We start from the raw sequence: 19,671 nt of genomic DNA on the forward strand, positions 1-19,671 counted from the left end.
ATCTGTGGGGTCTGGGTGTTGGAACCCTATAGATCAAATACAGGATGGGTCAACATTATAAAATATGCATTGAAGGCCAGAAAACACAAAGAATCCTGCACACAGCTACTTACTGGATGCCAATATTCCATCAATGAATTCCTGTCTGGTAATTTTACCATCCTGGTCTTTGTCTATTCTTCGGAAGAAATCCATGACCCGAGATTTCTTGTGATTCATCCAGCGCATGTATTTCTTCCTCCAGATGTCAAAATCAAAGTTGGCGAATTCTTTTAACTTTATAAAAAAACAAAACAAAACCATATCTATATGTAAATGATCAATCCTCAAAGCCACCAAGACTAAGTTATGCTAGCAAATGTGAAGAGAAATCCACAAAAATACTTGTTACCATACCTCTTCCAACCTGTCTAGGGCATCATTGAGCTTCCTTTGTCTCTCCAATGCTAATAACCACACCTGTTGCCAACGGGCAGAAAGCTGATTGACTCTTGGGTTCTTGGTCTCTGACTGGGAGGGAACCTGGAAGACAGGTGGAGTGGACTGCACTGCAGGCTTTCCTGCAAAAGAAGCAATGGGATGCATCATAAACCTCTCAAATTCTTACAATCCTTATGATGATGATGAATAATCATAATAACAATAATGCTAATTTGGAAAGTTTCTGTTGTTAAGATTCTGGATAGTCACCGGAAGGACGGATGGAAAGAATGGATGGAAGGATAGATAGATAGATAGAGGCAATAACTGAAGAATCTGCCCACTCACTGTTCCGGGTCTTGTCATTGAATGAAGCATGGTTGGGGTCTGTTGTTTTCCGCTTGTATGTCTTTGTAACTCTATCCACATCTGGTTGCTTTTGAGTCATTTCCTCCATAAACACCTATAAAATAAGAATGAGGCTTATTATTTACAATTATAAGTTCTTAAAAAATATGGATTTCTCACTTATTTTGTTGGGGAAAAGCAACATGGAATGTCCTAAAGCAGTCTCAAAGGGTGGGAAATATACAGAATGGATCTGGAAGAACTTAAAAAGTGAAAAGTAAAAGTGAAAACAGAAGCCCAGGTAGCAGTCTTGCCTAATAGCCAGGAGGGCATCACACAGGGAGGCAGCAGCCTACCTTTGACCCTGCAGACTGAAATCCACCAGGACATGGAAGCCCTAGAAGCAGACAGGCTCTTGTGAGAGTGCTCAGGGATAACAAGGTGTAAAAATGACAGACTGAAGGAGTCTGTAAAATATAGACCCAGATTGCCAGGACAAAATCCAGGCAGGGAAAAGGACATGCAAAGAAGGTAAAACAATGTCTTCAAGTTACTGGAAAGGAGAAAAGATGATGGAGATGGTTGACTAGTCCTTGTGAAGATCCTGCGGAAGGAAGAGACGCCACCTGACATGACAGAAGGCTAAGAGAGATCTTATGAAAAGGCATAAAGAGGGGAGGGGGAGGATGACCTGGAGTGTTCCCCCCAAAAAGAACGAGGTCCCACTGAGTAACCGCAGGACAGTAGGGAAGAACATAATGTGAATGAATGACAGGGATCCGCTGGACTCCAGAGATGCCACCATTGACTGCAGGCACTCCATGTGACAGAGGGAAAAGCTGGAATAAAAACCCTGAGACCAGGAATAATGACGCTCTGTAGCTATAGAGCAGAGACTGCTTGCAGGAAAGTGGTCAACCCGAGGAAGCAGAGTAGCCAATTGACACCACCATTTGGTACCAGGGTCCTCATTGAAAGAGAGTAGCCAACCTCCCCCTGCTTGAGGACCTTCATGCAGAATAGAATGGGACTTCTAGAAATAGAATAGGAAAGTTTTGAGGACATAACACAGAGTGCCAGGCAGGCCTGGAAATAAAGGAGGGCTTCCTGGAGTGGAAGAGTTGGGGGGAATGCCCTCCAGAGGAGAGGTGGCGCTCATAAGGAGCGGCTGGATAAAGAAAGCTTGATGCAGAATTCCGCTGAGGGACAAGAAAGCTCTTTTGCATGTAGTTGCAGCTGCTTCTCAAGACCCTGCCAAATAATAAACGCTCTGCCCTGTACGCCCTAGAGAAGGGAAGGGTCACGATTGCTCCATTAGAGGCAAATTCAGCACTCCATGATCGGAACCAGGAACATTTTTTTTCCATCTGTTGACACCACCCCATCATACTTACCTCTCTTCCTTCCAGACTTCCTCCTGCAGAGAACAGCTCATCCTCCTTCTTTGACATCTGCCTGCACATGCGCAAAAGAGCCTGAGTCCCGGCTTTCTGCTGTAGCTGACACTCCACCTCTATTGGGCAAGCGTGGGAGCCCAAAGGAGCCGCCCACTCCTGTGCAGTAAAGATGGAGTGAAGGCGACAGCACAGTGCTGGGACTGCTGCGTAGGCAGAATCAAAGAGGAGGAAGAGCAATTCCCTGCAGAAGGAAGTCTGGACAGGAATAAGACAGGTAAGTATTATGGGGTGTGTGTGGGGGGGGGGTGTTGAGTTAGTTGGGAAGGGCTAGTAGTGGACAGGATAGCTAGGGAGACAGTGAGGGAGTGTTACAAAGAGGGGAGGGAGGAGTGAGAGGGAGATAGTGTGAGAGTCTACAATTTTCATAATGCATTGCATTAACTAAGGCAGCAGGAAGCTACACCATTGTAAACAAATGCAAAAGATGGTAGGCGTTCTCAGAGAAACCCAGAAATCACTCAAAACACTTGCTAAAGGTATTTGGGTGCACTTATTAACCCATTAATAGAACTAACAGACCATTAAAAAAAAAAAAAAAAGTAACAAATTTGTCCGGAAAACGCCTTTAATATGAATTACAATATATTGCCTTATACATTGCAAATAACTTTAAACTAGATACATAACCAGCATGCATCTTACCTGATGCTCAGAGATAAGTGCCTTGACCTGTTCAATGTTTTGAGGCATGGGCTCCTGATCCCTTTGGATGAGTGTGGTTTCGGCCCACTGGATCCAAGACAACAACTCATCAAGTAAATCAGAGTTGGCAATAAGTTCAGCAAGAGCAGCTTGTAACCTCTGTTGGTGTTGATTCCCCCAAGTCAAAACCTTAGAAAATGAAATAAAATGAAATTGTTACAACCTCATGATTGGTATTAAACTGTCACAAAATAACACAAGGTTTTGTTACAAGATTCAGGAGGAATATTCAGTATCTGTGCATTGATTTAAGTAAGGCTTGTATCGCCACTACGAAATCTGAAAAATAGATATTTGGTCATGCCTCCTCAAATCGTGCTCGGATGATAGTGATCCAGTGCTTGACGGTTGTGATACAGTCTGGATGACATACAGTTAGTATCCTTTCTCCCATATTGACGGCTGTGTTTACATCTACTTGCTTCTCTTCAACTTTATTCATGAATTCCTAGAAAAATAAAATTAACAAATGTACTAGACAAATAACTGAACTATGCATATGCACAATCCTTCTATGGCAGATCCATTAAAAAATACAACAATATTTGATCCAACAGTGATAACATTAGTGCCATCATCCCACCTTATGAACATCAATGAGTGACTGCAAAGCCTCTGCATCATCAGGAAGAGCACCTCGAAAACGCAATGTCTGTTCTGCCTCAGACAGCCACTCCAGAAGCATGTGGACAGTACTGCGGAACTCCTCAGCCTAAACAGTAAACATATACATAAAGGCATTTTATTAGGCATTAATCTGTGATTTTGTACTTCAGTACATTTGCTGTGCTTATTCTCATGTAAGTCATACGAGATTTACCTGTTTCAAAGCTTGCTCCAGACGGGTCTGTTTAGATACAGACAGTGCGCAGACAGTGTCCCAACGTGTGCTAAGTTCTTGGAGTTGAACCTTTACCCAGGTAGTATCCTCTCTACTACTATCCAGCAGTTCCCGGGCAGAACGTTTTAGAGCCTGAACACTGCTGGTTCGCTTCCCAAGCTCTTTCTGGAAAACCTTCACACAAATTAAAGGAAAAATTAATAAAAGATTGAACAGAAAATAATGGTGCCATGATGATGGCAATATTATATGAATAACAAGGTAAAAAAATTTTTACCTTATGGGCATCCATCAAGTTCATTACAAGGTCCAAATCTCCATGCACAGGCTGGTCTTCTGCCAACTGAGGTTCTACTTTGTATAGCCAGTCAACCAGTGCCTGTAAAGCGTCCATAAACTGGCCAGAGAACAGCAAAGCTTCCTCCAGCTTGTGCTGTCTGTAAAAAACAATAAAGTACACATTGTAAAAATAGAAGCTCAAGAGCCAATCTTCTAACCTCAGAATGGATACGACTTTCTTCATGCAAGTAAATAAGAAGTAAAGGATAATTAAACATATCAACCAATGAACAACAATTTATAGCATATGCACATCTATGTCTGGCCATAGGTTATTTCTGCTATGAGATCTGAACGTCATTCATATGATCAGCACACCCTGAAAAAACAAACCCTTTTTCCCAATTCTGGACAATGCTTTAATACTGGGCACCATATGATGGCAAGTGCAGCATGCACAAGATTCATCAAAAGTATGCATACCCCCATTCATGAACCTGGTAATGGGAGGAGGACCTGGCATTATGTTCTCTAAAGTTAGACAGGTAATATCCTATATTTAAAAAGGCGGTTAAGCAACCAAGAGCTCTAAAATCTTACAATGTGTAAAATCAAATTACCTTTCAACTGATTTTCCACAGACTGTATCCCATTTATCCCTCACTTCACCAAGAAGATGGTCTAGTTTCTGCACATCATCACTGAGTGAGGCCTTTTCTTTTAATGCACGCCCTGTCCTGACAGTCGTGTCATAAACTGGCTGCTTACTGCCCAATGTTTTTTGGAATTCCTATTGTAAGAAAAATGCGATTTAGGAATCAAAGCAAAAAGATATAGCAGAATCAAAAGCAAATTTGCAGTCTCGTTTACCATCATCCCTGTTCATGGTGACAAAATTTACTAGGATGAGCTATACCATTCATGTGCAGAAGCTATAACCGGTCATAGACAATCTAACCTTGTGCTTAGAAAGCTGGAGTTTAATCTTGTCTGGATCATTGGAGATTTCCAGCTCAGAATCCAGGTGATTCTCTGCTTCCTCCAACCAGTCAACCAATTTCTTCCAGGCTTCATGGAACTAAAACACAACACACAGACATGTCTTTAACACTTGCACGTCATCTCTTTTAACCTGTTTTTTTTTCCTGAAACTCACTTTGTTAAAATGGAATGAGAAAAAAAGCAAGTAATACCCAGTGTGAATAACAACACTAAATGGATGCACAGTGACATACAGTACAGACTAGGACTGGGCGATTATGCCAGTATAAAATATAAATTTTTCTAAAGTTTATATGATTCTTCATTTGAATTTTTATGTTTTTTTTTTTACTTAAAAAGGTCAGTGAGCAGGCACAGGGAGGCATCAGATATACAGTATATACAGTATATAAGATGCAGATTTCCTTATCCTACTACCCAACTGCTGAATAAAGAGAAGAAACAATTTATCATAGTTTGCAGGAGGGATTTTATGGAATATATCAGACTCGGGCAAGGCAAAGAATGATGTTTAGTGAAAATCGGACTCATCAAAATAATCCCATTAAGTACACAGCCTTAGTAAAGAGCATTAGATTTTAAAGGATTTGTCGTTTTCCCCCAGGCAGGTAAAAGAGAAAGCAAGATTATAAATAGGGCTTTAGGAAAACAGAGTCTTACAAATACTGAATGAGCTTCCTGGAGTGAGCCTTGGAGCCCCCTGAAGAGTATACGACAAAGGGAAGGAACACCGGGCACCCCACACTGCATGGAATTTATCAGGGCAACCACATAAGGAGACAGGTTGAAGGGTCCACATACAAAGTAGGTTGGCCAGACCTTTCAAAATTGTCAGGTTTGGCCAATATGGCATGCTTTGGGCACTTTCCTTTCTCGCACCAAGTTGGCTTACTCTGGACCAATACTTTACACCAAAATTCTGGAGCTATTTTTACTCCAAGCCAAGCCAGTTTTCTAGACACTTTCCAAGCCTGTTTTGTGAGGTGCAAAAACAGTCTAAAACAGATTTGAAGAAAAACCCTGCTGAATGGCAGTGTACTAGTTATTTGGAGCAAAGTGAGCGAGAACTCTGGAACAGCTTGGCTTAGCAATTATTTCTTTTTAATCCGATAAAGGCAAATTTAACATATTATGTATATATTTTAAAGGGGTTATGCCATGAGGCATATTTATTCTCTATCCATAGGATAGAAGATAAATATCTAATTTGTGGGTTCTGACAACTGAGACCCCACCAGCCTTGAGAACAGGGTGTTTTATCACCATTGTGAATTCAGCCTGAATGCAGGCAGGCTGAAAGTAGGAGTCCTACTCCTTCAGTGCCTGTGAATGCTGTACTGAAGTGAATAAGAGAGCATATGTGTCCCCTCTAATAGTGTCACACCTACATTCACCCCGGAAGCATTAAGGCTGAATACTCTATGGATAGAGAATAAACAGGCTTTGCTGTATAACCCCTTTAAGGCAACTGACAAGACATACATCATTTTGCAAATGTCTTTACAAACCTGCTTTGCTCTCTTCCGCGCATCATCCAAGTAACGCCCCCTCTCCACAGATCTCTGCACCACCTTTTCCCATCTAGACTGGACACTCAGCAAGAGATTCTTTATCAGGACAACATCCTGCTTCTGACTGAGAAACTTAAGCTGGTTACCAGTTTTGTCCAACTCAATAATTTGCTCACGATGTACATTAACCTCATTTACAAAAACCTAAGATAGAAAAAGAATATAATTATATTGTCAAAGAAAAAAAATTAGCATTAACTGAGCGATGTTTTGCATAAAATAACCTTATGTTCATCAATCTGGAAAAGAACAGTGTCCAGGATGAGACTAGGAGGTGATGCAATATTCAGGCTCTGCTCAGCTTGGGTCAACCAGTTGATAAAGTCTTGCAATGAATTCTGGAAGTCTGTGGCTAGGCTGAGAGCTTCTTCTAATTTTGCCTGTTGACAAAAAAAAAAAAAGAAAAAGAAAAAAAATCAACCACAGATTAATATATTTTCTCTATAGGACTAAGTGAAAGCCAAAATGTACTCATATTAACAGTAATTTAACAAAATATCATAAAACCACCCACAAATAGTGTTATTAAAGAAAAAAAACAAAAAACGACATGAGCATGGCATACAGAGCACTGCCACAGCTATGGCCAAGTGATCACATCAAAACACTTACCTTTCTCTCCTCTACTTTGTTGTTAATATTTTGCCATTTTCTCTTCAGAAGAGCCACGTTCTGTTCTGTGACAGAGCCTGCAGAGTCATCTCGGCTCAGAAGCATTAACTGCCCCTTGTCTTGAAGCTGTTTATATAGCTCTTCATTTGCTTTCACTTCACCATACAACTCCTTCAAAGAAAATAGAGCTGGGATTAGAAATATGTTTACCCGTATATACTCAAGTATAAGCAGACCCGAAAACCACAAGAAGACCACAAAAAACTGGGAAAACTTATTGACTTGAGCATAAGCCGAGGGAGGAAATGCAGCAGCTACTGGAAAATTTCAAAAATTAAAATGGTCGGAGTTTTTGGGTACAGTAGTTGCTGGGGAAGGGGAGGGGGTGTTTTGGTTGTCTGTCTGCCCCTTCCCTGAGGACTGGGTTTTTCCCCCCACTTGGAATTCAGCCTGGCTGAATATAGGGTATCTGCAGTGCTCCTATTAACCCCTTCCCAACTGAACAGGAGCAATGCAGATATCCTATAATCAGAAGACCGGACACTCTCAGACACAGGGATACCTAATGTGTATGTGTATCACTGTAATTTTCTACTTTTACATGTATTCTAGGGAAAGGAGGGATTTAGAACTTTTATTTACTTTATTTTTTTATTTTTTCCTTCACTATTTTATGGGAGATTCTATACATTACTATTGTGGCTGCTTATAGACCCCCCCCTCCCAAAAAAAAATAAAAATGTTTTTTTGATTCGAGTACAAAAACTGTACTGAAAAACTTGGCTTATACTCTAGTATATACGGTACTCTTTATGGAAACAAATGTCTGACAGGAAACCTCTTAAATCTTGGATCTGGTTCAGATACAGAGACCATTTTGTTACATTCATATGTATATACAATTTCTCTAGGAGAAGAAGATCACAAAGTAAAACAAAACAAAGATTATTATACAAGGGCATTGGTTTCAATAACAGCTGTACAAATCCATTTCTCAGTTTCCTCCCCCTAGTGGCAGTGTTGTCATTTACAATTCTGATGCATTTAATTAATCTACTCATTTACAGACATTATCACTGTAAAAAACCAAGCACAAAAACAAATAATAATATACTATTAGAGTAGCCAAAGTTCACAAGAATATCAATACCCAAATAAAAACTGTAACGGTCATGCCTTGTTAATGTTCTACAATGTGTAACAAAGTTCATTAACGCTATAGTGCAATGTAAGCATACGCTACACTTAACACTCATGTATGGATTGCCACATTTTGGGCAACGATAATAAATATATTTTTATTAATATTTTTGTGCACTTATACTGAACAATTCATACCAAAAATTGGACACGTAAGAATTGTTATAATAATTGTTAGTACTTCGTTATCATTAAGTGCTATTGCTAAGAGGTGTAACTGTAAACAGGATTCAGAACCTTCTTCTGCTATACCTCCACCTCTTTAAGGATAGTTTCATTGGAGCTCACAGAAGAATTTCTTACCATATGAGCCTGAAGCTGTTCCCTTGCAGTCTCTGGAAGTCCACCAGTAGGCTTGGTGGCTGAAAGTTGGCTTTCTATTCTGCTCTGCCACTGGATGAAGTCTTCAATTTCCCCAGTATAGCCTTGAGCCTATAAGGCAAACCAAATATGTAATGCGTAAATGCCTACCCTCTTGATGCTTCATCACCATGTAAGGTGGGAACAACCCCACTAACTACTTCTTCAAACGACAAACCTGCTGGAGAGCCATGTCCAGTTGCTGCTCTCTCTCCTCAGTTTTCTGCAGTACAGACTCCCACAACTGGTTCAGCATTTGCAGTCGACTTCTTAGGCTGCTGGCATCATCGCCTGCACTGGACTCCAGAAGTTCATTCCCGGCCTTGTTGACAGTCTGCACTGTGCTCTCATGAGCTCGCACATCGTTCTTCAATACCTAAAAATGTAATTTAAAATTAAAGTAAAGGTAACTAAAAAACATATGGTCTCACACCACAAAGCAGTTATGTTGATCATAAATGTATTACAGAACATGTATTACTGTGCCAGTCACAAAATAGCACATGCCGTACACAGCTTCAACACTTACATGATGTTTTGCAAGTTCCACTTCAATAACCTTAGGATCGCCACTTATAGGTTTCTGAGCATCCAGTAACTCTTCTGTGTGTGTCAGCCACGACATTACTTCTGCTAAAGCATGCTGGAATTGTCCAAGAGCCAGAAGAGCAGCCTCCAATTTATGCTACAGAAAAGAGACACAAATTATATAGTGTCAGGCCACACAACTACTATGATGCATATATTGGGAGGTAGACACACTCTCGACTGCTCCTTCTGCTTGCTGTGACACTGATATAATGGTTATATGCAACCACCATCAAAAGGAGATTAAAGGGGTTGTCCCATTACGCTTCCCTATACTGGGGAATAAGTATCACTTTGTAGAGGTTCAACTGCTGGTTCCACCAGCGACCAGGAGAATGGGGGGGCATAAAGTTCACCATGTATCCTTCCAGTGAATGAAGTACCAATATGTTTGCACGATTGACATTCCATTCACTTCTATGGGGCTGCCGGAAATCACAGTCCCATACCAGTGAACGGAGTGCTAATCATGCAAAATCATTGCACTTCATTGATAGAGAGAATGCACAGGAACTTTCAGCCCCCTGTTCTCCAGGCTTAGGGAAACGAGAAGCTGGAAACAGAGAGCTGTGACAGTTTTTTTTTTTTCTATCCTGTGAATAGGGGATAAATTTCAGTAATTGGAAAACCCCCTTTAAGGTATACAACCCCATACACAATTGTACATTCTGAAATGAAGAGAACATCCAAGGACCCTGGGTTTTAACAATTGGTCCTATGATTTCCACGTATGTCCCAGCTTCTATGTATCATCTAATAGAACAATAATGAGATTTCAGTCTCCTCACCTGTCTGTGTGTGATTTTCTCTCCAAGATTCTCCCACAAATGCTTCAGTTCAGTGAGTGGTCCCTGAATAATGTCCCGATCAGTGTCATCGATGGCTTTCTTCAACATCAGTTCTCCTTGATGATTTAATTTCTCCATTTCAATCTGCTGCTGGTAAACCTCCACCTTAAACTCCTAGCAAAATGGTGGATTAACCAAATTAAAATGTGCAAAAGCAAAATTATTGGATACATTCTTCTACACTGTACACATAGCACACATAGTTTAAGTAGTGACATTTACCTTCATCTCATTGATCTGCTCCTTTACTGTATTTATATCTGTTCCAACAGGAGGCATTTCACACAGCTTAATAACAGTATTATCCAGCCAGTCAAACATTGCCTAAAATACAAAGAAACCATGTTTTGACCTACTTGCTATTCCAACATACATAATAGTAGATCATTTGTAATTTTTTTTTAAATTTATTATGGATTAAGCTTTCCACACAGCAGATACACAATGAGCCATAGGAACTTTATATATCAATAAGGCTCCCCAAGCACCTACTGGGAGCTTTAGAATAGCTGTGGTTTAAAGGGATCAATATTTTCATGGCCAGCCATTGTGTGGCTTACAAAATGATCCACCTATAATCTTAGGTGACTTTCTTATACAAGGAAGGTTGACTAACACAGAATCATGTAAAACATCTAGAACTTTCAATTGTCAAAGTGTGCTCATAAACTATGCAGAATTTATATTATGTTTTTCAGTCAATTTAGTGCCGCCTCTTTTATGAGTCTACCTGTAAGGTGTCCTGATACTGCACAGAATTGGACATTGCATCTCTCAGTTTCTCTAGTCGTTCTGACCAAGTTTTCTTCAGCGTTTCCCAGGCTGAATTCATCTAACCAAGAGAAAAAACATAAGTATGTAAAAATATGACAGGTTTCAAATATCTGCTCTCTGTAAACTAAACCAGAGCGAAATTCTAACTTTTTGATATGGACATATCGGTCAATCTGTATTTATAAGCACTGACATGTGAAGAATCCTTTCCTAGGGCTGTAAAGTCAGAGTATGGAGCAATTTTAGGTCACAATTGTAAAAAAAAAATAATAATTACTGACTGAATTCAAAATAAAATGATTAATTTTGATTATATTAAACAAATATTATTACCGTATATACTCGAGTATAAGCTGACTTTTTCAGCACATTTTTCATGCTGAAAAAGCTCTCCTCGGCTTATACACGAGTCAGGGTGCACAGGGCACAGAAAACTGGAAGGACCTGGAAGGGGGAGGTCCTTTAGTGCTACTGCTCTGTGATTGGCTTGTCATGAGGTCACGTGACTGTGATGTCATCAAAGGTCCTGTAGCCACTGGTATGTAACATCTGCAGATAAGGTTAAGGCTAAATCCTAGTAGCTCCGCCCACACCTAAGTCCGACCACATGGTCATGACGTCATCAGATGTCCTTTAGCACACTAGGATTTAGCATCTACTCTGCAGATGAGTGGCCAGGATTCATTGTGTCTTATGGAAGATGCCTGTTGTATGGAGGAGAGGAAGCTACAGTAAAGTGACACACACAGGGACCTTCCTTTAGTTATTCTGCCTATTAATGTCAGGCATTTGGGGTTATTAATTTAGTTTCAGTAACTCCATGTGCCTCACATTTATAGCAGTTAACCGCATCAAGTCCCTCATATTAACCCGTGTGCCCCATATAAGGGTTACTAATATGTGAGACACATGAGGGTACTAATGAAGGACCTTAATTATGAAGATACCCAATTATTACCTCCATATGTCCCACATATCAGTAACTCTTATGTGAGGCACACAGGGGGTTAATGTGAGGGACATGATGGGGTTAACTATTAGTATGAGGCACCTGGAGTTACTAATCTGTAATGCAAATAGTGATTAGACAAGAATAACTAGATCCGCAGTAAGTGACGTTTCGGTCCTTAGACCTTCCTCAGAACAGATCTGTGTAGTCAGACTAAGGGTGCAGACTGGAAGCAGTAAGTACAAAGTAGGATGCGGTCTAGTGTAGTGAAGCAGCATGTAAAGTGGTCAGGCTTAGGACTAAGGCTTAGGACTAAGCCTGACCACTTTACATGCTGCTTCACTACACTAGACCGCATCCTACTTTGTACTTACTGCTTCCAGTCTGCACCCTTAGTCTGACTACACAGATCTGTTCTGAGGAAGGTCTAAGGACCGAAACGTCACTTACTGCGGATCTAGTTATTCTTGTCTAATCACTATTTGCATTGTGTCAATGGCGTTAATCACCATGTAAAAATTAAAAACAATATTTGCATTTATTCCAATATTGTGTGCAACAAAATTATTCCCTACTGAATTACAGGGTTGAAGGACCCTTTTTTGTTAGCACCAAAATTACTACTTATTAGTGTGCGGTACCACCGATTATTTTAGGTATACTAATCTGTAATGCACATGGCTGTACTTTTTATCTGCAATGGTGGATTCCCCTTCTCGGGTTATACTTGAGTCAATAAGTTTTCCCAGTTTTTTGTGGTAAAATTAGGGGTCTCTGCTTATACTCGAATATATACAGTATATAGTTAAATGCATAGTGTGTTGCATATTTATTGTCACAGGAATTCAGCCACTAACTTTTTAATGAATTAGAGGATTTTACTACTGACTATCCATGGCTGACAGCAATTTATGAAGTAGTCTTGAGTCAGACTATGGTAAAACACAGTCATCAGTAGTTTGGCCTACTGACTCCACTACCCTGGAATAAAGTCCAGATTCTTTAATCCTGTCCAGTTATTCTCAGATGGGGAAATCCGCATACAGTACCTCATCAATACTTTTCTTTACTTCTGGTTTTTCAGTCTCTCCACAAGCAAAGATGAGATCTGCTCCAAGGATCCTAATAAACTCCAGTTCTTCGTGAAGTCCATCAGTTTCCTCTTTAATGGACTAAAGGAAATAAAGTATATTTTCAGGAATCTATGGCAATCTGATCAGGCATTTTAGACACAGACAATTTGTATATGGGGTCTTACATCTGCAGCTTCAATCTGTTGTTTGATCATTGATGGGTCAATTCCAGGACTCTCTAGATCATGTACAATCTCGTGTGTGTCTTTAATAGTTGTCAGTAGTGCATTCATGTCCAACCAGAACTTCTCTGCTAGCTCAAGAACATCCAACAATTTCATTTCACGCTCGTCTGCTTTGGTTTTGATATCTTCCCAAAAGAATGTGAGCCGATCCAGTTTATTCTGAATGGCTGAAGCAAGAAACAAGCATAAAGTCATGTAAATATAATTTCTATTTAAGTACACATATTCACAACAAATGGCTTATAACGTAATATCTTAACAATCCAAAAGGAGAGCTGAGAACATGTTACCGTGGATACCTAGCTTTGTGTCTAACAGTAGAGACACAAAGCTGTAACAAAACAGGTTATCGAAAAGTGCAAAAGATTACAAGTTGCTGCGGGAAATGTTACAAAATAAAAAACGGACAATGACTTGTTAAATCCTTTGTATCTGCAGAACTGAAGGCCACCTTTATTTTCCTGGAGCGATGAGATGCCAGTGCGTGTCAATCCCTGGTTTCAGTAGTGATGCTAGCTTGTGCGCCATAGGACGGTGTGTGATCAGTGACTGGCTGCATCTGGCATAAATGCTATTACTCCAGGAAACTGCACAGGCGTTGCAAGGAACTTACTGGGTGAGGAATGTTGGTTTGTTTTTGCATTTTGTAACATTTTCTGCTACCAGTTTTATTTACTAACTTTTAGATACCATCTATAAATTCAGATTTGATCCATCTTACTAACCTTTTGCTGCGGGATCCATGTCTGCTCCTTGTGAACGACTGAGTAGCTCCTCCCCACGATGTTTTAAGGCCTCAAAGGAAGGTAATAATTTTTCAAGTTCCATAAGTGTGTTTTTGTTGTCACTGATACAATCACGGATCTTTTCCACTTCTGCAGGTATTGGAGGAGGCATATGCAGACGAGATGCCATGCTCTCCAGAGTCTCCAACATAGGTCCCACCTTATCATGGAACTGATAGAGCAATAAAAGTATATGAACATAACATTTATGAATTCCCATTAAAAAAAAAAGAAAAAGAAAGAAACATGAAAGAAGCAGGACATAAAAGGAAGCAAAAGGTTGAGGTTAGAAACTAATCAAGCTGGATGACACTTACCTCCACAATCTGTAATGCGGAATAGTCAGGCCGACAGGGACATGTTACCAGGGCAGCACAACAGAAAGTTAACACATTCCACAAGGAAAGGGAGGTGACGTGATATGAGAGGAGAGATGGGGGGTTAGTGGAACATGAACCACAGCAACTCAACAATGCAAACACAATAACACATGGGGCAACCAATAAAGCACACTTATGCTTGGACTATGAAGCGGGACAATATGGAGACTACAGAGGATGCAGGACACAGATAATGTGCAGCACAAAACTTATAGTATAGTTCTTACTCTGACCAAAAAAAAAAAAAAACTTTGCAAAAAATATTGAGAATATTAAGAAATGCAAACATACATACATACATACATACATACATAGTACAGGGCTTGGTATGGCGTTTACACGTTGGACTTCATTCTCTAGCATTTTTCATTAGTGCTAAAGTTTTGTGATACACTACGGCTGCATAATATGCCAACAGATCCTGCCACAGTAAGAAAATTAAAACGCAATTACAGAAAACATACCTGAGCAGCTTGTGCAAGAGCGTCGTCCAATGCCATAGCCATTTTGCGAACATCTTCCTTAATTCCCAGATAGAGCTGTTCTGCTTTCCTGTACTTTTCCTGTACAGCCACCCCTTCCTCAGGATTCAGGTCAAATAAGTGTGGACCAATCTTTAGAAGCTTGTCAATATGAGGTTTGTGTTCAGCAACCGATTCTCTTAATTGCTGCAATTTCAGGGAAAACATGAAATGTAAAACTTTTGGGCCTGTCAAAAGACTTTTTTAATCAAAAGGGAGAAGCTGATCAAGTGGAAAGTAATACTGGGTCAGCAGAGGACATCATCATTTGAGACAGCTAGATGGGAGACATTTTACTAGTTTAATTTCTGGCTTGTCTCTTGGGAAATCAAACGGAGCTTCAGACTTCAGACAATATATAAATAACTTCTATTATAGCGTAAAGACTGCTGGTGATAAGGAAAAAAATGAGTAACCTGCAAGATGCCCTACCCTAATTTCTTCCTGCTGCTGTTTAAGCATGTCATGATCGACAGCAGGAGGTGGCAGCTGAGAAATTGTGGTCTTCATTTCTTCAATCCAAGGGTTTAACTCTTCATAAGTTTCCCAGAACTGACCCACAAGAACCTGAGCACGTTCCAGACGGGCAGAGCGCTCTGAGTTTATGTGGCTGACATCCTCATACTGCCGCAGCAATAATTTTGTTTTTTCCTGCAATAAATAGAGATATAAGACCAATACAAAGTAGAGTATTCCTTGCTATTAAGCAGCAGGTCAAGCAGTAATTCTGCACTTACTTGTAAGGCGGCCTTTTGTTCATCTCCACATGTACTCAGAATGTCTTCCTGTGTACCTATCAGCTCATCAATAGAATCTTTGTGGCGGATGATGTCTACAGAGAAAGCCTGCACAGTAACACAACACAATTATCCTTGAAGCAGTCAGAAGTTAGCATGTAAGGACATTCATTCAAGCTTCATTGTCAATTGAAAACCACCAAATCCTACACTTATTTCTAGGAAGGAACATCAGTGACAGTTCTTCAATACTGAGTCTCAACACTTGAGTTTGAAACAATGCCTGGAATATAACAATGCCCTCTTTATGTATCACAAGACAACTGGAACAGAGGTCTAAATAAATAGAAATCAAGAGTCCGGCACGATTCACATGACCAGTAGTAAATGAACAGTACTCGTACCTTTTGCACCTGGAGCTGAGCTGTAGTCTGATCCTGCTCCAGACAGACTGGACCGAGTGCCAAAAGTTTTCTTCTGGTCTCAGCCACCCAGGCTAGCTCTGCATCAGCAGCTTGCTCGTACTGGCAGGAAAGGAGCAAAGACGAAGGAGGACAATGAAGCACACACATTGCAGACACACTGAACATTGAATTAAATGTGGCACCTCCATAGTTATAAATGTTATTAAGAGGCTATTCACCTTTAGCTACTGGCTTGTATAAGCCCTGATGCAACTTTTACTAAACACATTTTATTAGTTTTTTGTTGTTGTTGTTGTTGAATTGCATAGATCATTTGATACAGGTAATTGTATATTTTAGCAAATGTGAGCAAAAAAAACAGCTCTGCCTGGTATATTACTTATTCAACATCTCTGACTGAATGACAGAGGTTTGAGTTGCAAAAAGGAATTGTATAAAATAGTAAAAGATGCTGAAATCCCGTCATACCAGCACCGCTGCTTCATGTCATTCTGATTTACCTGTTCGGGCCAGCAATTAACTGTAGTGGATCTGTGTAGTAGGAAAATAGTCACCGCAGCCTAGTAAACAGAGACCAGCAAGGAGCACCATAGAGGTGGTGCTGGAATAATGGGGGATTTCACAGGCTAGTACAACATATTTTACTATTTTATATCACTTTCCCCACTAAGCCATTTTTAACCCTTTATATAGACAGGTCAGGAGAGCTGAGAGGTCATCTTTAATAAGTAGCTCACATTCTATATATGCCGCCATATGTTTGACTAAACTAGTCTGATCACAAATTACACAGATCACAAATCACAAGCACAAATGAGGAGGCAACGAGGACTACCAAACATAGTACTGGAAACAGAAAACAAGCTGCTCTAAAGCACATGTCCCATGAAAACATGTCACATTTACTGACATTGACATTTGCAGAAGCCTGCAGGAACAGCAAAACAAAAAGCAATTACACAAGAAGCAAAAAAGTCCAAAACTAAGGTGTACATCCTCTGGGCCGAGTGGGGGTAAATGAACTAGACGCACCAGGCACTTCAGAAATGGATCAATTAATACGAAATCACTATTATTCAACAGCACCACTTTATCTGAAGAAGCGATTAGTAATGTATGAATGTCAGGTCCCCAGGGGTCTATATAAAAGTAGTGCTCTAGTGCACAGAAAATAAGGCTAATAAATAGGGTATCATCATATCGGCAGAAATATTTATGGGACTTCCAATAACCGAGGTCCATAGCCATACGCAGACTAAATGGTGAGATGGCTGTATATGTGTCCTGTTCTATCCATTCAACCATATGTGATATAAGAAATGCATAGTAAGTGAGAGGGCCAGCAGTGGGACCCCCACATGTGGAAGACATTTATTTAGTCTGTGGCTATGGGAAAAATCTGTTATTATACAGCAATTCTGAGGCTCTATTTGTATACTTACAATGGATCTGTGGATGAAAAATGTATATACAGAACTCTAGGTGCACAAAGCTTCTCTGTGAATCCACTAAACAAGTATGTTCCCTACTACCACCATGCTCTCAATCATATACTACAAGTTGTGAGCAGTTACACTCACCTTACCACTTCATTCCCAAAGCTTGCCCTGTGCCCCACCAGTATCAGTACTTCCTAATTCAGCAACAATGAATTTACAAGTGACCACAGAAACTAACAACTGGTTGTAACGAAGATATAATTGGTGTCAACACAGCACCACTACAGCCTGCAGTCCCGCTGGATCAAGAGGAACAGAGACCAGCTGGGGACCAAGGGGATGCTAGCAATGAAGCAGATGATAACGTTTCTTATTTTACAAAGATGTGTTGTCTATTAAGGAGTAAAAAAAAACAAAAAAAAAAAAAACAGTTCCATCATTTGTTCTGGGAACATTTCTGGTACGAGCTGCACAGCTGTATAAGCTGAACTTGTTTTCCGCTTTAAAAGGGTAAATAACAATGCTTCAATTTATTTAGAACAAAGATCTTGAACACTACAAGGAATCACATAAGAAACACAAGTTGAATAAACCTAGAAAAACCTATCAGGACAATTTCTATCCATATGCATTATTAGGGCATAAGGATGGTCCAATTAAAAGGGTCTTCTGCTGATGAGGACCTTATATCTTTTACTCAGAGTGCGGAGTGGATGAAGAGGAGTGCGTTACAGGGTCATTAAAAGTCTTCAAAGGGCGTCACAAAATACTAAATATCCCCTTGCAATGATTTCCCATGTGACAACAGTGCATAGTTAGACCCACTGCTATACTAAAGGGTGTGGATGCCCATTAACATGGAAGTTAAAGGGAGTCTGTCAGCTATATTAAACCCTAAAAGAAGCTTAGAAAAACAGTTCAACTTTTTTTTTATTTTTTTTTAAGCAAAACACCTCTTTACATCTACACATTTACCATTAAGTTTCCATACCTGTTGTGATCTTTGAATGGCGGCATCTATCTGATCAACTCTGTGTCCAATAGTTGCACTGACTGATCTATACTGCTCATTGGCGTCTGAGACAAGTTTGTCTAGACCCTCCCGAGCTCTCCAAGGCACTAGTTCCAGCAGGGCACTGCCCACCTCATTAATGGTATCAAGGACTATGCGGTACTCCATGGCCTCCTTCTTTAATTCCTGCATAGAACAGAAACAGATAACTATTGTATATGTGCGAACAAGCAGGTATTTTCTAATTACCAAAACAAGGTTTACGGCTTAATAAGGGAAACTGAAGGCATATCTGTTGTAACAAATCCCAATCCTTCACCTGCACAACATTTTACTTACTCATACCTTTTGTCTCTGTTGGAACTGAGGAATATGATCCCCTGCAGGTGATTGACCACTAGTACGAGCGAGTTCATCCTCAACTCTTCCAAGCCAGTTAGTCAATTCCTCATGGGTGGTCTGGAATTTGTTGGCTAGTTGTAAGGCCTGCTCTAATGTCCTGAGAGCCTTCCCACTAGATGCTGTGATCTCAGCGTACCGAGTCTTGATGCCATCCAACTTCTCTTGGATCAGCAGTACCTCCTCTCCTATAGAATAATTATATATAAAATTAAATGGTAGCATAAATTCAGCAAGAAAGTATGTGCATAAATCATAAAGACGGTACCTGTTGTCTGTTTCAATAGAGCCTGTCCATTTTTAACAGCTTGATCCACATTTCTCTTCCTATTGACTATTTCTTCACTTAGTGCCTTGGTAAAGGAGGAAACATAATTAGAGCAAAAAAATCCCAAGTACAAATAAATCACCGAGAATTTATTTATCCTTCTTTGAGCAGAGAAAGAGATTGGCCATTGACAAGGTGAAAACTGCACGTCTTCATGGTTATGTCACACAAATGCAGCCACTGGCTGTTACAATAAATGTATGAAAAACAATTAGCAATTGTAAATGGTAGTGTCTAACCATGGCAAAAAAAGGGGCCGGCCAGATTGACGTTATAACTACTTTGTTCCAAAAACCACACCACAACGGACCGCAGGTTGCTTTCAGTATGGCAATCCTGCTCCTCTGACATGACTAGAGTTGATCTTCCATATCAC

General features: G+C 40.1%; 1 protein-coding gene across 1 annotated transcript in view; it reads right to left on the bottom strand.

Annotated features, from left to right (window-relative positions):
- LOC142188734 (microtubule-actin cross-linking factor 1, isoforms 6/7-like) overlaps positions 1-19,671 on the bottom strand; it is a 48,348-nt gene that overhangs the window by 12,700 nt on the left and 15,977 nt on the right. The window contains exons 6-34 of the mRNA XM_075261972.1: positions 19,236-19,320; positions 18,914-19,155; positions 18,548-18,754; positions 16,097-16,216; positions 15,693-15,800; positions 15,388-15,606; positions 14,899-15,102; positions 13,995-14,226; positions 13,210-13,436; positions 13,001-13,123; positions 10,959-11,060; positions 10,451-10,552; positions 10,169-10,342; positions 9,322-9,477; positions 8,971-9,168; positions 8,736-8,864; positions 7,233-7,403; positions 6,845-7,000; positions 6,558-6,764; positions 5,006-5,125; positions 4,668-4,837; positions 4,046-4,205; positions 3,748-3,942; positions 3,511-3,639; positions 3,232-3,375; positions 2,868-3,056; positions 769-883; positions 397-560; positions 114-276 (exon numbers count right to left, since the gene is read on the bottom strand). Coding sequence (XP_075118073.1) covers positions 114-276; positions 397-560; positions 769-883; positions 2,868-3,056; positions 3,232-3,375; positions 3,511-3,639; positions 3,748-3,942; positions 4,046-4,205; positions 4,668-4,837; positions 5,006-5,125; positions 6,558-6,764; positions 6,845-7,000; positions 7,233-7,403; positions 8,736-8,864; positions 8,971-9,168; positions 9,322-9,477; positions 10,169-10,342; positions 10,451-10,552; positions 10,959-11,060; positions 13,001-13,123; positions 13,210-13,436; positions 13,995-14,226; positions 14,899-15,102; positions 15,388-15,606; positions 15,693-15,800; positions 16,097-16,216; positions 18,548-18,754; positions 18,914-19,155; positions 19,236-19,320 — 4,711 coding nt within the window. The remainder of the gene's footprint in view (positions 1-113; positions 277-396; positions 561-768; positions 884-2,867; positions 3,057-3,231; positions 3,376-3,510; positions 3,640-3,747; positions 3,943-4,045; positions 4,206-4,667; positions 4,838-5,005; positions 5,126-6,557; positions 6,765-6,844; positions 7,001-7,232; positions 7,404-8,735; positions 8,865-8,970; positions 9,169-9,321; positions 9,478-10,168; positions 10,343-10,450; positions 10,553-10,958; positions 11,061-13,000; positions 13,124-13,209; positions 13,437-13,994; positions 14,227-14,898; positions 15,103-15,387; positions 15,607-15,692; positions 15,801-16,096; positions 16,217-18,547; positions 18,755-18,913; positions 19,156-19,235; positions 19,321-19,671) is intronic.

The sequence above is a fragment of the Leptodactylus fuscus genome, unplaced genomic scaffold, assembly GCF_031893055.1.
Source record: "Leptodactylus fuscus isolate aLepFus1 unplaced genomic scaffold, aLepFus1.hap2 HAP2_SCAFFOLD_706, whole genome shotgun sequence".
NCBI classification, from domain to species: domain Eukaryota; kingdom Metazoa; phylum Chordata; class Amphibia; order Anura; family Leptodactylidae; genus Leptodactylus; species Leptodactylus fuscus.